This window comes from Bacillus rossius, chromosome 1 (genome assembly GCF_032445375.1).
Source record: "Bacillus rossius redtenbacheri isolate Brsri chromosome 1, Brsri_v3, whole genome shotgun sequence".
Classification (NCBI taxonomy): Eukaryota; Metazoa; Arthropoda; class Insecta; order Phasmatodea; family Bacillidae; genus Bacillus; species Bacillus rossius.
The window spans coordinates 162,714,022-162,729,014 of NC_086330.1; the positions used below are offsets into that span (position 1 = coordinate 162,714,022).

The 14,993-nt window shown below is 38.7% G+C and overlaps 1 protein-coding gene across 6 annotated transcripts in view; it reads left to right on the forward strand.

The window, feature by feature from the left end:
- LOC134527076 (trehalase-like) overlaps nt 1-14,993 on the forward strand; it is a 302,312-nt gene that overhangs the window by 254,595 nt on the left and 32,724 nt on the right. For all 6 annotated transcript variants that reach the window (XM_063359415.1, XM_063359412.1, XM_063359416.1 and 3 more), the window contains one exon: nt 13,992-14,771. In XM_063359415.1, coding sequence (XP_063215485.1) covers nt 13,992-14,771 — 780 coding nt within the window. The remainder of the gene's footprint in view (nt 1-13,991; nt 14,772-14,993) is intronic.

Below are 14,993 nucleotides of genomic sequence, written 5' to 3' on the forward strand. Positions count from 1 at the left end.
TAACTAGTCTGTTGCATTTTGAAACGTCAGATACTTTCTGGAACTACCCCGACACGTCGTTGTGTATTAAAAGCTCCAGACAATTCTACAAATATAAAAAAAGATTGCAAAAGTTTTCCGAGTAGTGCATGATTACAATAAAACCATTTTTAAGGCTTGTGCTCTTCTCAAATTTATCATTATGCCTTTTTTTTTTTAAGTGATTTCTAAACCAGATGTTTTCACCACGGTCTCTAGGCTCCAAAACAGCATTTTTATTTGTATAAACTGTCTCGTCTTTCGAGTTTGAATATGTCACAGTGGTCGCTTAACAGTGGGTTCACACCAAAATTCGTAAGTAGTAATGGGTCCATACCAATTTTCTCGAATCCGAATCTAGAATTTGAATCCCAAAGAGTACTTCGAGTATAGTAGTTCGAGTGTACCTCGAATCCGAATCTAGGTCTGAATGGTCCAAAATATAATAATGCACAAGAAATGAAAAATATTAACTGTGGTGTTGAAAAATGTTTTATTCATGAACTAATATTTAGAATAAAAGCATATTGATATTGTATTTACATTATTACATATTAAAGGTACATTATATTGGGGAATGGTATAATGATAGTTATGAAGAACAAATTCACGTAGTAAACTTCAGAGTTTATCAGTGTTAATTTTCTTATTTTCTTCTATTCCTCTAAAGGGCCGTTTAGACGAGCAACAGAAATTGGCCAATATTCGGCAATTTCTTGCCCCACATGGCCAGCAATATTGTCCGTCAACATGTTTCCCGACAATACTTGCCACCAATGTTGCCAGGAACTTTTCCGGCAATGTTGAAGCAATACGAGTTGATGGGCAATATGCATTTAGACGGTCAAGTAAGTTCAGTGTGTTGCCGGAACTCGCCGACGTTGTATGTCATGGAAGTTGAAGTCGCGGCTGCCGCGTTCATAGTAATACATATAATTATTCTAAAACGACGTGCAAGAAGAAATAGAACATTATGGATGAGAGCTTATCTAGAAAGACGAAATCAAAGCAGCACGAATTTGTGTAATGAATTAAAACTTGACTCTTATTTATTTCAGAATTTTACACGTATGTCTAAAAGTGATTTTGAAGAGTTGTTAAACTTAATTGGACCAAAAATCGAGAGAAAGGACAGCACAATGAGAACAGCAATCCCTATAGCTACAAAGTTAGCTATAACCTTACGATTTCTAGCTACCGGTGACAGTTTTAAAAGCTTAATGTATTTGTTTAGAGTGTCTACAGCTACAATTTCTATAATGATACCAGAAGTCTGCAGAGCATTGTGTGAAGGTTTACAGCAGTACATGCAAGTAAGTATTTACAAATATAACAAATGTATTAAATTTATTTTTTTACACACAAAAGAAAATGTATTAGGAAAAAAATTCACAAAATTAAGGACCAATCTAGCGATTGTTGCACTAGCTGGCTAGGTAAACTTCACAAAGTACAGTACTGCCATCTTCTTCAGTTGTTTCTGTAACATATTGCGGCACAGGTGTAGGTGTGCTTGAAGCAGGTGGATGAGCAGGTGGTTCTGGCGATGGAACATACTGTGACGATTGCGAATAAACAGTGGTACCGCTTCTAAGTGAGGAAATTTCGTTATGCACTGAAGATTGGGATGAGCCTGCTTCTTGTTGAAACTCTGTACCGGTATAATGCCCCATATCAGCTTCAAATAATAGCTGAGATATTTTGAACTGCACTTGGTTCGCCACATAAGTACTGTATGTACTCAATTTATAGGCGACATGGTTCCCAAAGTGTGTGAATTGGTTTCTTGACTTGTTCACCCCATCCTGAAGAAGACTGTATGCCTCTTCCAACTGCTTCTCTTCTCGTTCCTTCTGCATTTTTCTTTTTTTTTTCTGTGGGAAAACTTCTGTACTGCATTCATTAGAAAGTGATGGGGAATGACCTACCTCTTCATTATTCTCTCCGTCGGAATCCTGAAATATACATATATTATCTTAAATCATATGTACCGCAAATCAACAAAACAATCTGAAGCAACATAACTACCACATATAACTTCAAACCTTCCCGAAAGGAAGAGGGTGGGGTTTTTCCCTCTTAATTCCTCTTACTTGCAAGGATAGTGCAATATATAAATAAATAAATACGAATAAAATTGTGTGGAAAAAACACACGTTTTTTGACTCTGAGTATAATTAAAGTAAAACTGCAATGATGTACTGGTAAAAAAAATGATACACTTAGGTACGTTTTGTGCGTCTATTAACAGCACAGGTTGGGTAAAATGTATTTACTCAACAAAGTGATATATTAATGCATGTGTTTGTACTTTGAATTTTAGTTAATTTAATGTTTCTTATTTTCAGGTACCAAATTCAAAAGAAAAATGGTTGCAAGTGGAAAGGGATTTTTATAGCAGATGGAATTTTCCTCATTGCTTGGCTGCAATAGATGGAAAGCATATCGCCATACAGTGTCCATCCAACAGCGGAAGTAAATATTTCAACTATAAAATATATTTCAGTGTTGTCTTATTTGCTGCTGTGGATGCTCAATACAGATTTTTATACGCACATGTTGGATGCCAGGGATCTATATCTGATGGTGGCGTTTTTCGTAACACGTCATTCGGAAAAGCTTTACTCAGTGGGACATTGAATATTCCCACTCCAGAAGCATTGCCAGGAAGAGTTGAACCATCGCCTTATGTAGTCGTGGCTGATGATGCTTTTCCGCTCACTGAAAATATTTTGAAACCATATTCAACAGAGTTAGGAAAAGGTTCTCCGAGACGAGTGTTCAACTACAGGTTGTCACGAGCTCGTAGAATCGTTGAAAATGTATTTGGTTTATTAGCCACAGTTTTTCGCATATTTAGGTCTGTTGTGAACTTTAAAACAGAAACAGTGCAAGATGTAGTGTTAGCCTGTGCCTATTTACATAACTTTCTACGGAGGAATCCTCAAGCAAGAGCACTGTATTCGCCACCGGGCACATTTGACACAGAAGACACGAACACTGGAGAAATAATGTCAGGTTCATGGAGAAACGAATTTACAACTGCAATGAGGGATTTGCCACGATTACCAAGAAGGGCCCAAAAAAGTTCAGAACAAGTCAGGGAAGAATTCAAAGAATTTTTCATGACTCCACTTGGAAAAGTGTCGTGGCAGGACAAACATTTGTGAGATGTGCCAGTATTTGAATGTGTTAAAAAATAGTTTTGTATAGTAACAAGTGTTAGTGGGTTTCAATTTATGTGTGGAGGTAAAATTCAGTATCGCATATATTGATCCCTTGATCCTGATGGCATGAACCTGTATTTTTTTTTGTTGTACATGATGCTTGCTGTTTTAATTTAGTACATAGAAAGATCTTGAACATAATGAAAACTTGTGTTATAACAATTAATAATAATCGTAAGTTGAATGCAAGATATGTTTTTATTTTTATTAAAATTAAAATTGTAATTCTTTGTCATGTCACAAGTTTTTATTTGTGCAGGATCTTTCGACTTACACAATTATAACAGCAAGCATCATATATCACATGATCAATATTTATAGGATTATGCCATTAGGAGCGAGGGATAAACTTGGATACGCGATACAGAACAATTACAATTGTTGTCTCATTTTTTGGCCAAAATATTGTTTTTATAAAAAACACAAATGTGTAAACAATTTCTTTGATAATAAAATGTATAGGCCCCTATGGGAAAAATAAATATATAAGCCTATACTAGCTGTTCAGAAATATAAAATGGGTCTTACCTCATCTTCTACAGAGAAGCTTTCTTTACCCGCATCTGGAATATTACTGCTTAAAATAAAGATCATATGTTTGAAGAGGAACCACGAACTGTCTTCGTCAGCAGCACCACTGCCACTTTTGTTTTTCGTTTGCAGCTTTTTTTTCTCGCTTTTCGCGTAAGTGCGCAAACTTTTAAATTTTGACTGCGCTACTTCCCCCGAAACATCAAATTGTTTGCCAATGTCAGCCCAAACATCTTTTTTTAAATTCCTGTCACGGTACTTTGCATGTGATATTTCCCATAGTTCAGGATGTAGCTGAACTTCGTTAGCGAAATGAATCAATCGCTCTTGACTCCACGACATACTCGGAAAATACGGAAAGCTGCAATGCACACACTCGACTCAAAAACGCTGGACAGACTGGCAATATTGCCGTGTGTCCCATCCGCCGTGGGACACTCGGCAACCCTCGGCAATGTGTGGCCCGCGCCGAAAGTTGCCGGAAATATTGACCAAGAAAATGGCAATTGTGGTCGTATTGTCGGCAACATTGCCGAGAGTTGCCGAGTATTGCCGGCAACTGTATTGCCGCCACACATTGCCGGGAAAAAATTGCTCGTCTAAACGGGCCTTAATAATATTTGTCTTCGAATCTTTTTCCTCGAATATCGAATCCTTTGAATACTAAGTATTTGATTTGTCCATCCCTACTCATAAACCAAGTGAACTTACCAGACATCGGCCGCAATGCATCTTTGTCACAGCGCCACAAAATTACACGATTACCCGCTTAAAACCTCGTGTAGTCGAGCCGTCGACGGAAACAACTTCACGTCAGTGAAGTGTCTTGCGCGTAAGGGCGACGAGGCGTCTACAGCTCCAGCCAGGTTCACCTTAGACGCCTGGGGTTCGTTTGAGTCAGACGGAACCTGTCAAAACATTTTGTACGTGGAAAAAAAGATATAGATATATATATATATATATATATATATATATATATATATATATATATATATATATATATATATATATATATGTATGTATCGGTATTCAGCATTCCTTCGAGGATCGTGGTAAAACTTAATATAAGAAATGGAGTTGTAACACAATAGAGATCGGTCAGTGACTTTGAGCAACCGGTACTAGGAAAGCGCGTCCATAGGCCCGTTCTGCATCGCCACGTAAACGGAGACGGTTCTCCCGGGACATCTCACTACCGCGTCTGCCACTTCCACAATGCACGGAAACGTAACAAATGACAACAAATGAGATTGGATTTCACGGTTACGAAAAATTAATTTAATTAAAAACAAATTTAAGTTCCAAAATAAATTACACTGTCAGAATTTATTTTTATAATATAAATAAACCCAAAAGTAATGTAGGACACTATTTATATGCTTATACTTGAAACTATTTTTAACGAAATCAAATTCAAAATTTTAACAGACATGGCTACCACCGCAGAACAACACTCGGCTTCTATTAATAAACGGAAGAGCTGAGCATCGCCGAGCCAATCCGCACGGGTCCGTGCCATTGTAGACACTCCGATCCGTGAGTCCGTCTCCGTTCACGTGATCCTTCTGCGCTTCCGTGTCCTTAGTCTCGTGGCATTCTTCCAGCATGGCGTGCTACAATACTCGGCCTTTGGAACATGTTCTACCAAATACAAAGAAAAAAATAGGTTTCGTGTAGTTTAGGCCATCACATGTGTCCACTGCTCGTGCTGAAATTGTCTAATGACGGGCGCACCTCCCTAGGTCTCACGTGCCGAGTTGGTTATTTCATTCTCTTGTCAAGGGATTAGAACAAAAATTACTTCTTATTTCAGTCTCGTATGAGTTGTTGGTCACTAATTTAATTACCAGATATTTACTAGCTGTAAAAAGGTCAAGCAAGCTATCATAATCATGAAAATTTGCACGCCATTTTTACCGCTATTAGATAACATTTAGTTAATAGCTGTTGAGAAAATATGGAGACGTAACTTAAAATGAAAGAGAGCTATCTAGGGAAATTTTCGGAGAAAGCCCTCAAATAAGAGCAGCGACAAGAAAACGAAAGAAAAAAAAGTGACGTGTGAGACCAAGCCTTTAATGCAGTCCAATTGTATCAGCCTGCAGACCAAAGGCGATTTGACCGAAATGTTATAATGACTTTCGGACATGTTCATGTAGCCAGCTCACTCTTACCAGAGCTAAAACTAAAACATTAATTATTTTTCTAGCGAAATAAATGTCGGGGTTTCGGTCGAATGTCTGCTACTGTGGGGTCAAATCACTTTCCGGTTGAACGACTTTGGGCCAAATGACCGTCGGCCTACTGCCTGTCGGTGTAGGTACTGCCGCGGTCCTCGCAGACTCCGGTGGCTCACGCAACTAGGAGCGCACGCAGGATTCTCATCCCTGATGAGGGGGGGGGGGGGAGAGGGATAGAACCACTTGCCCGCTGTTTGCTTTCAAGTTGTTTCCCTTTGTTGGCGGGAGGCGCGCTGCCCGCAGCCCACGCCCAGCCGTGCGGACTCTCGGGCAGGAAGTCGCGCGGACTGGGGACAGCAGCGGCCAGCTCCTGGCTTGTCTCGCCAGCGACAGCATCATGCGCGCACTGCATTTGTTTTTGTTTTGTTTTTGTAAATGGAACATAAATATTCATTTAAAATTACAGAAAACAACTGTATCGCTACAATACTGGGTTCAGATTCTTCCCCGGGCATTCATATTTTGTGTTGTCCCATTACCTCCCGTAGTTAAAGTTATTTGTAGACCGTTCCCTGAATAGCTTACTAGTATTATCTGCGCACATAACAATCATGATATAATCAAATAAAGTCGAATTATTTAATCAACTATTATCTTTTCCATGGATTAAAAATTAATACTTGAATGAAACATTAAATAAAATGTAAAATTATGCGACAAATTTCGTAAGACATACTCAGTATGCAAAAATAATCGTAGCCACGTGTTGTGCAAAGTTAAAGTATCTTTCTTGTAGAGCTACAAATAATTTTTTTGCAAACTGGTACAAACAATATTTTTCTGTGTATAAAACCAAAATAAGTCTATTCAGGCCTTCTCAATAGCGGCCCGCGGCCCGATCCGGCCCGCAGACGAATTCATGCTGGCCCGTCATGAAAATGTTAAAGTGGCACAATAGTACAAAGAAAATTACTTACTGAATCGCCTCGTTTATTTACTAGGGTACATTAACCGTCCTGTGTGATTTCAAATAATTGACTCTTCGTAGAAGCTACGCCGTATATAAACTTCAGATTTGTTATATTTCGATATAAACAAAGTAGAATACACACGTGGACAAAATAAGTTTAACTTAATGTTTTTGGAGGGTCTGGAAATTTTGCTGGTTCAATGACCTCCAGGATAGACTTCACGACCCTCTGCTAGCTCAAACAAACATAACTTGTTAATTGGCTGCTGGGTCTCTACTGGGTAACATTTGATTCGATACTTCTTTGATTGAGGATCTCCAATTGGCCCAGAGTCCTCCAGATTGACAATGAACCAAAAACAGAAGCAGCACTTAAGTATAGTTATTTGTATTTTAGTATATCACGATATGAATCTACGAATTTTTCCGGTGGCTATGTATTTGCATTCAATAAGTGTTTAATAAATTATTGTCATTTATTAACAAGAAAGCATTACGAACACACCCTTGTAAACTGTGCGGCCCGGATTAAAATTTAATTGGGAAGGCCTGTTATGCTATCATATCTGTGGTCCACGGCTCCGAAAAGCTTCAAGCTTTTGGTCAGACAATTTTAAATTTGGCTCAACGACTTAAACCGTTATCTATACAGAGAGGAAAAAATCGCGGATTCATTTCGCGTTATGCTGGAATCCAAACGCTCGTACCTTCATATTGCTTCTTTGATTGGAGGGGGAAGAGAGATCATACGTAAAGTTCCCCGCCGTGCGAAATTACAGGTATAGTTCCAGGCAGAAATTGAACCCTGATCGCTTAGTTCAAGTGTGATCTGCATGGCTCTCCACAACACTCGCTGCGTTCTTGTGCCCCAGCCATTTTGATTTGAGCGTTGAGTCCAAAGTAGTGTTTCCGGTAGTTCCGTGAATTTTTTAGTTTCTTTTCTATCGGTTGACGGTAAAGGTTTCGTGTTAATGGACGAATAGTGGGAAATAAATAATAGGTACTATTACAGCCCGGTAAATGCTGTATTTAACTGATTATTAGATTAAAACAGCGCTAATCCGTTACGAATACCTGCACTTCATAACACGTTCTTTTTTGATCGTCAATTTGAGATGCTAAAACCTATACATTGTAATTTTTTTCTTTTGTAAATGGAACATAAATATTAATGTAAAAACAGATATTTGTACATTTACATGAAAACAACTGTATCACTAAAAACAATTGTGTTCGCATTAATACTGTGTCCGGATTTTACTGTGTCCGTGTATTATGCTTCCATGGTTTTTAAAAAAAATTTCTTGATTGAAACATAAATTAAAGTATAAAATGATGAGCCAATTTTCGTAAGAAATACTCAGTATTATCTCGATAAACGTATTTCATATATGAAAAAATAACCTTAGCCATGTGTTGTACAAAGTTACAATAATTTCTTGAATACTTACTATTTCTTGGCACTGGTTTCCAGAGGAAACGCTTGTAAATGTGCAGAAATATTTTTTTCATTGTAGTTCTCTGCCCTGCAGAGTTACGTGGTGATCTTTATAATAAAACATATCTGTTTAGCGACTAAATCCTGTGCTCCGGAAATTTTTAAAGAGACTGAAAATACTTAAAAGGAGATTCAGGCATGAAGTGAGTTTCGAAATAAAAAATAAAACCTGCCTAAGAAACATATTCTCATGTCCACGAAGCAAGAAAGTCCATATTTGATAGTAATGCTATTTTGCAACTAACAGAAACGTTTCATGATTGTTTATCAACTTAAATGATTAAAAATTTGACGGATTTTTTTTTTTAAATTCTTGAAAGTTTCTTACCAATAGTAACTGAGAATTCTTGATAACACACCACAAAAAAAAAATGGTCAGATGAGCGACAGTTCCCCCCCCCCCCCCCCCCCCCCCCGGGGAAGAATTTCGTGTTAAGAGTGACTGTTTTTTTCATATACACCTGCAACATAAAATTTTCGATTAACGAATATTTATTGTTTTATTTTGAATTTTTGTTTAGGCATTCGCATTAAATTACCCAAGAAAAAATAGAGCACATATCAGATTGCAGCATATGTAGCCCACGTATAACACACCGGGTCATGATCGCGACTGAATAGTTGAGTACGCCGCGCTGAGGTTGTGACCGCCATTTCTGTCAGCCGTCCCATTCCTGCGCAGTGCTACGTAGTCAGTGTTCCGTTTCCTCGCACGAGCGCCGCAACTAACTGGCACAAGATTTTTTGTTATTTTTCCTATGCACGCGATACACTACTGGTAGTCTAGAAGCTAGTCCAGTATCTGCATGGTTGTTACGTGGTCGCTTGCTTCGCCCGCCATCTTAATCTGTGTCTTTCAGAGTGCGTTTGCTGTTCAGCTTGCTGTCAGTGTAGTGTGTAGTCCAATAGTATATGTTTTAGTGTCTTTGCTAGTTTATGTTTTGAATTGTTATTCTTGCATTCTAGTTAAGAAATTGTATTATCTTTATTAACACACAATATATAATCACTAAATTACCATTGAGTTGGTCCACGAATGACAGAAATATTTATCAAAAAACTAGTTTTGATGTCTAATGAGACGTCTGTTGTTCTCGAGGTAAAGAGATGTTACCACGACCGCAACAAAACAAGCGCACTTGTTTACCAAGCCAACGGACCTCAAGCGGATGATGTAAGGATGTCTCTCTGTGCGTATAGAGCATTGATGAACTGCATTAACTTGGTTCATAGGAAATATACGAAGACATTTATCGAATTAAATACCAGTAAAAAAAAACCGAGTAGGATATGTCCTTTCCATGTCTTGTTATGTTTATATCAGACAGTTTTTTGAGACATCACATTATTATTATGTTGATTCATAATGTCGGGGCTAGAAATTGCAAGTTAGACGTATGAACTTGATGAGTTTTAAGAATTAATCACAGAAAAAAGGTGTTTAAAAATGTAATATTTACTTCCCATCGAAATACCTTGTAAACTATAAGTCAATGAAACAATGAAAAATTGAAGGTAATCCTGCCTGGGTTTTCTGCAGCAGTTTCAGATCTGTGTTACATTGCAGACGTGCGAGAGTTCTCTGTTAAAGTGTGCGCTAAGGCACCGCGCCTTTTTCGCGACGCAGGTAGTTGCCTCGAGTGGAACTTCAAAATGGCTCAAAGTTGAGAACATTGAATCAGTTAATTATTTGTTCGGAGCTTATCTCGGATTTTTTTGTCACTTTATGAATTTCTGTACATAACCTTCGACGTAAAACCCTACTTTATTTTACCATATATTTATTATGTTTTCATAGTGATTTCCAGAAATATCGCGTCTTAAGGTGTTCAAAATATTTTACTGAAGTCAATTGAAAAAATTTTTATTTTTAACATAGCGAATACTACGTTGCATTATCCTACAAATACTACGAGCTACAGAACAGTATCTAAAAAAAAAAATATAATTTAAAGCTGGCAGATGCTCTGAAGAAAAAAATAATTGTGAAATTAGTGGAAAGCTTACAATATTATTGGAAAATAAGTACTTACATTGCTGAAATCAAAAGTCGGAGGAAGAAAGAGCAATGGTAAAAAAAAGTTAAAGAGTACGCTACTGGTATCTGTGTCAAAAATTGTCCACAAAGAATTCAACCACACAACTTTAAGCGCTTGTCGGCAATATTGCAAAACTTAACCGTTTTATACTTTTTTTAAATTCCAAGTATTTTCGTACTCAAAAATAATTTGAGACAACTGCCATTAATCCTGAGTTATTATTTGGAATTTGCTCCGTAGAGTAAAAACCGCGGTAGAATGCGCAGTAACACATTATGGGCTCTACACTCAAAGGTTTGCTTGCCACTATATGAACTTGAAAACAATGGTCATGGCACACGCCGTTGATTTTGAATTAATACAATCTTGTCAAAAACTGTGCGTCAATGTTCGAACTTAATTACAGAAATATTCAATGCTGCGCGTGTCAGGGACGCAAATCTGTAAGATTCACAAGATTGTGTGTGTGAGGGGGGGGGGGGGGGGGGTGAGGCCCGAGAGTTGTGCACGTGAGGTTAACCGACACGTCATCTTTGAATACGGAGCTTGTACCTATGTTGTACACTGGCCATATTTTGGACTGCATGCATGCAGTAAGCAGAAAACTTTAAAATAAACATAAAGTTTTCCATAACACATAGTTTTGACATGAAACACGTATCAGTCACGCTTTTGCAAGCGCAGGCAGGGCCCCCTTAGTGAGGGGCATCTTAATTCCAGGGCCTGCTTCCACCCCCCCCCCCCCCCCCAACCAGGATCTATCACTATGACGCTTGTCACATTGTATTCTTCGGGGCTCAATACATATTTATGTTATAATAATCAGTTTATTAGTGATATCGACGTTTGGTGGTTATTAATACCTAAATAGTAAAATGTTACAAAATAGTTTTGTTCTTTCAACAAAATATATGACGGTGTGAACACATACAAAACATTTTGCGGTGGTGTCGAAACAGTTTTTCAATGTTAAGTCTGGGAAGGGACGAAAATAATATTCCACGTCATCAATCTAACGGGGTCGCGGTGGTTGCGTAATCAGGTGGTTCGCATTCCACAAGGAGATCCTGCTTCCATCCGAGATCAGATCAAACCCGGAACTTTTTCGTTTGTGGTAAATGTGGCCTGATGTTGTCAGCTGATGGGTTTTCTCGAGGTACTCCCGTCAAGTACTAATTCGTACGTTCGTCATTAGTGTAACCGCTATAGTTTCACGTGTTATATTCGCTCCAAGTTACACCAAAACGTTTCTGTGCTATTAGTAGGACCATGTACTTTTCATGAAAAGATTTCGAGACATGCTATTAGCATAGTATCGTCTGTGTTTTGTGTTTATGTTGAATTCCTCTCAGACACATGTAAACTGTAAGCTTACGAATTACAACAATTTCGTAAGCAAATGCGTCCTATGACCTGACCGAATAAGGCAATGGCTTGTCTTGCAGATGGACGCCAATTGCAAGGAAGAAACCGCTGGCACGGGTTTTTTTTGTTATAGTCTAATGAGCGTCCAGATATTATTTTCACTAAAATCACATGCCCCCAGTTATTAGTAGATATACGGAATTTCGCGCACCAAATTTTTTTCGCAAGCTAGAGTTCAAACCTTCATACTCTCGTACTGTGTTCATGATTGGACCGCAGTTATCTACACACGCCCCCTCTGCTACCGTTACCCAACGATTTCCAGTTAGGAGAGAGATGAGCAAATCAGGTCGTGTCAATTAACACGGATAAAAAATTTTCTCGCTAAGAAATCAACCAATGAGAAAGCAAACATTGGTGCAGAATGGTAGGGGAAGCATAGGCATTCTGGATCAACAAAGGATATGTCATCCCCTCCCCATCACCACTGTTAGTCATAAATCATTTGTTCTATTATTCTCTCCCTTCCCCCTCCTGAGACCACGCCCCCTTTCCCCGCCCCTTCATTCCACCTCTCCTATTGAATTTTCTGTTATGATTTATTGGTGTAAGTAACAGGTGTACTCCTCTCCTGCATGGTTCATAACCTGCATGCTTAGAGTGTATAGGCTTCGGCCTGAGACGCACTTAGAGTCTTCCCTACCCAGACCCCTCCCAAATACACTTATAAATTAGGTTAGGAAAAAAAAAACCTGTACTCCATACACCTCCCCCCTTCCCCCTCTTCCTTCCTACCCCTCCCTCAACACCGTTATCCTTCTTCCCATCTTTCCCACAAATTATTATTATTTAATTTTTCAAAGAAACATTCGGTATAGATTCTTGAAGACACTTAAGGGCATTGCATTTATATGTGATGCTTACCACTGAAAATTCATAGTTCTCCTATGCATAATGAGAAGACTACACGTCATTTCAGAGCTTTGGGCTTAGAGGCGATACTGTGCTAGAAGCACCAACATTAGTCACACTTAGCATCATATCACACTAACACAGATACACCCTTGATTAGGAGGGAACCCCTTAAACTGTAAATTTAGGGGAGTAAAATACTTAAAAATAATTATGTCATATGAAAACATTGTATATTTTTCGAAAACCACCACACAAGCAGAGAGACGATGCTGCGAGTGCAAACACGAGGCTAGATGGAAGGAGGGAGGGGAAATGGCTTCTCTCAATAGGTAGGAGAGTTATGCATCACCTCGTTTTTTTTGGAGCATATAATACAGGCAAATGGCAGTTTCATATTGCAAAAAAAAAAAAAAAATCCAGTAGTCGGTTTTATTATCGTTCCTTATGGTATTGGGGTGCTGAATATGATTATGGAAGTATCCAACAAAATTTCTTGGTGCGTTTTGAGATATTCGCAAAAACAGCGAAATTTTCGCACGTTTGTTTTCGTTTATCGCTTATAATTTCTACATTATATGTGGTAGCGAAGAAACTCACCATATCGCTTTTGAAGTAGACTAAAGTTTCCACAATTGAACTCAACCACTGCATTGTAAGTCCTATAGTTCCCAAGTTAAATTTTAATTTTTGGGCCAAATGTTTTATTCAAACAGTGGAAAACATACTGATCCTACGAGGAAAATTGTTAGGAGTGAAGTTGTAGCAAATATATTTAACTTTAATTTAAGCACAGAACGATACTTGAAGACCCAAAGATAACATAAACTTAAAACCCACTAATGGATTTTTTTTTTGCAATGAGAGGCAATTTTTTGACACCGTTTGCTTGAGTTCATAAGCCATGGCTGGTTACACTATGTTATAGATAAACCCAAATAAAACAAAAAAATAATAATACGCAAACACTAAAAAAAGAAGCCAAAATCAGCCTACATCTAAACATTTTAAATCAATCTTCCGCACTGCCAGAATCATTCAAAGAATGTATATATATATAATGTATCCATTATATATATATATAATGTATCCATTATATATATATATAATGTATCCATTATATATATTTTTTAATTTGATGTTGATACATTCTCCAAGGAAGAATCTAAACTTTATATTAGTTGGTAGTAAGAAATTTATTCTCATTGTATTGCAGAATGTTTTTGTTATCTGATGGATTTTTTGTTCCAGTCAAATATACTGCTATGGAGACCTTCTACACACAGTACAGATGGCTGAAATATTCAAAGACAGCAAAACTTTTGTTGACATGAGCCTGAGATATAACACTTCTGAAACTCTTGCAATGTTCCAAAAGTTCATGGACGAGAACGGACCCGACCCGACGAAGCAACAAACAAAAGTGTTCGTGGACAGCACCTTCGTGGCCAACGACGAACTCGTGTACTCGGAGCCGGAGGACTGGAAGGAGAACCCGAAGTTCTTGGAGAGGATACGCGACGGCAACTTCAGGCAATGGGCTTTCGAACTGAACGCCTTGTGGAAGAACCTGTCCCGGAGAATCTCCGACGACGTGAAGGTCAATCCGCACAGACACTCCATTCTTTACGTCCCGAACGCCTTTATCATTCCCGGGGGCAGGTTCAGGGAGTTCTACTACTGGGACACGTACTGGATCGCGAACGGCCTGCTGCTGAGCGAGATGAATCGCACGGTGAAGGGCATCATCGGCAACATGCTGCACCTGGTGGACGAGTACGGCTTCGTCCCCAACGGCGGCCGCAAGTACTACCTGGAGCGGTCGCAACCCCCCATGCTGATACCCATGATGGGGAAGTACCTGGCGGCGACCAGCGACACCACCTTCCTCAGGGAGAGCTTCAAGCTGCTCGAGAAGGAGTACTACTTCTGGATCAACAACAGGACCGTGGACGTCGAGAAGAACGGCAAGACGTACAGGATGGCGCGCTACCACGTGTTCTCGTCGGGACCGCGGCCCGAGTCGTACAGGTCAGTGAGGTCACGCCACGATAAAACTCATTTCTGAATCATGCAAGCTCTTTCTTGACCTTTAAATCAACACATTTTGCAATCACGCAACGACAGTCATGTATTAAATTTTATATCTTGGTTGAAAAAAAAAAAACAACCAATTTACGATAAGGAATCGCTATGTAAAATAATTGTGTCAAATCATGCGTCAGTGACTCAAGTGGAAAATTTTTCTCGCAA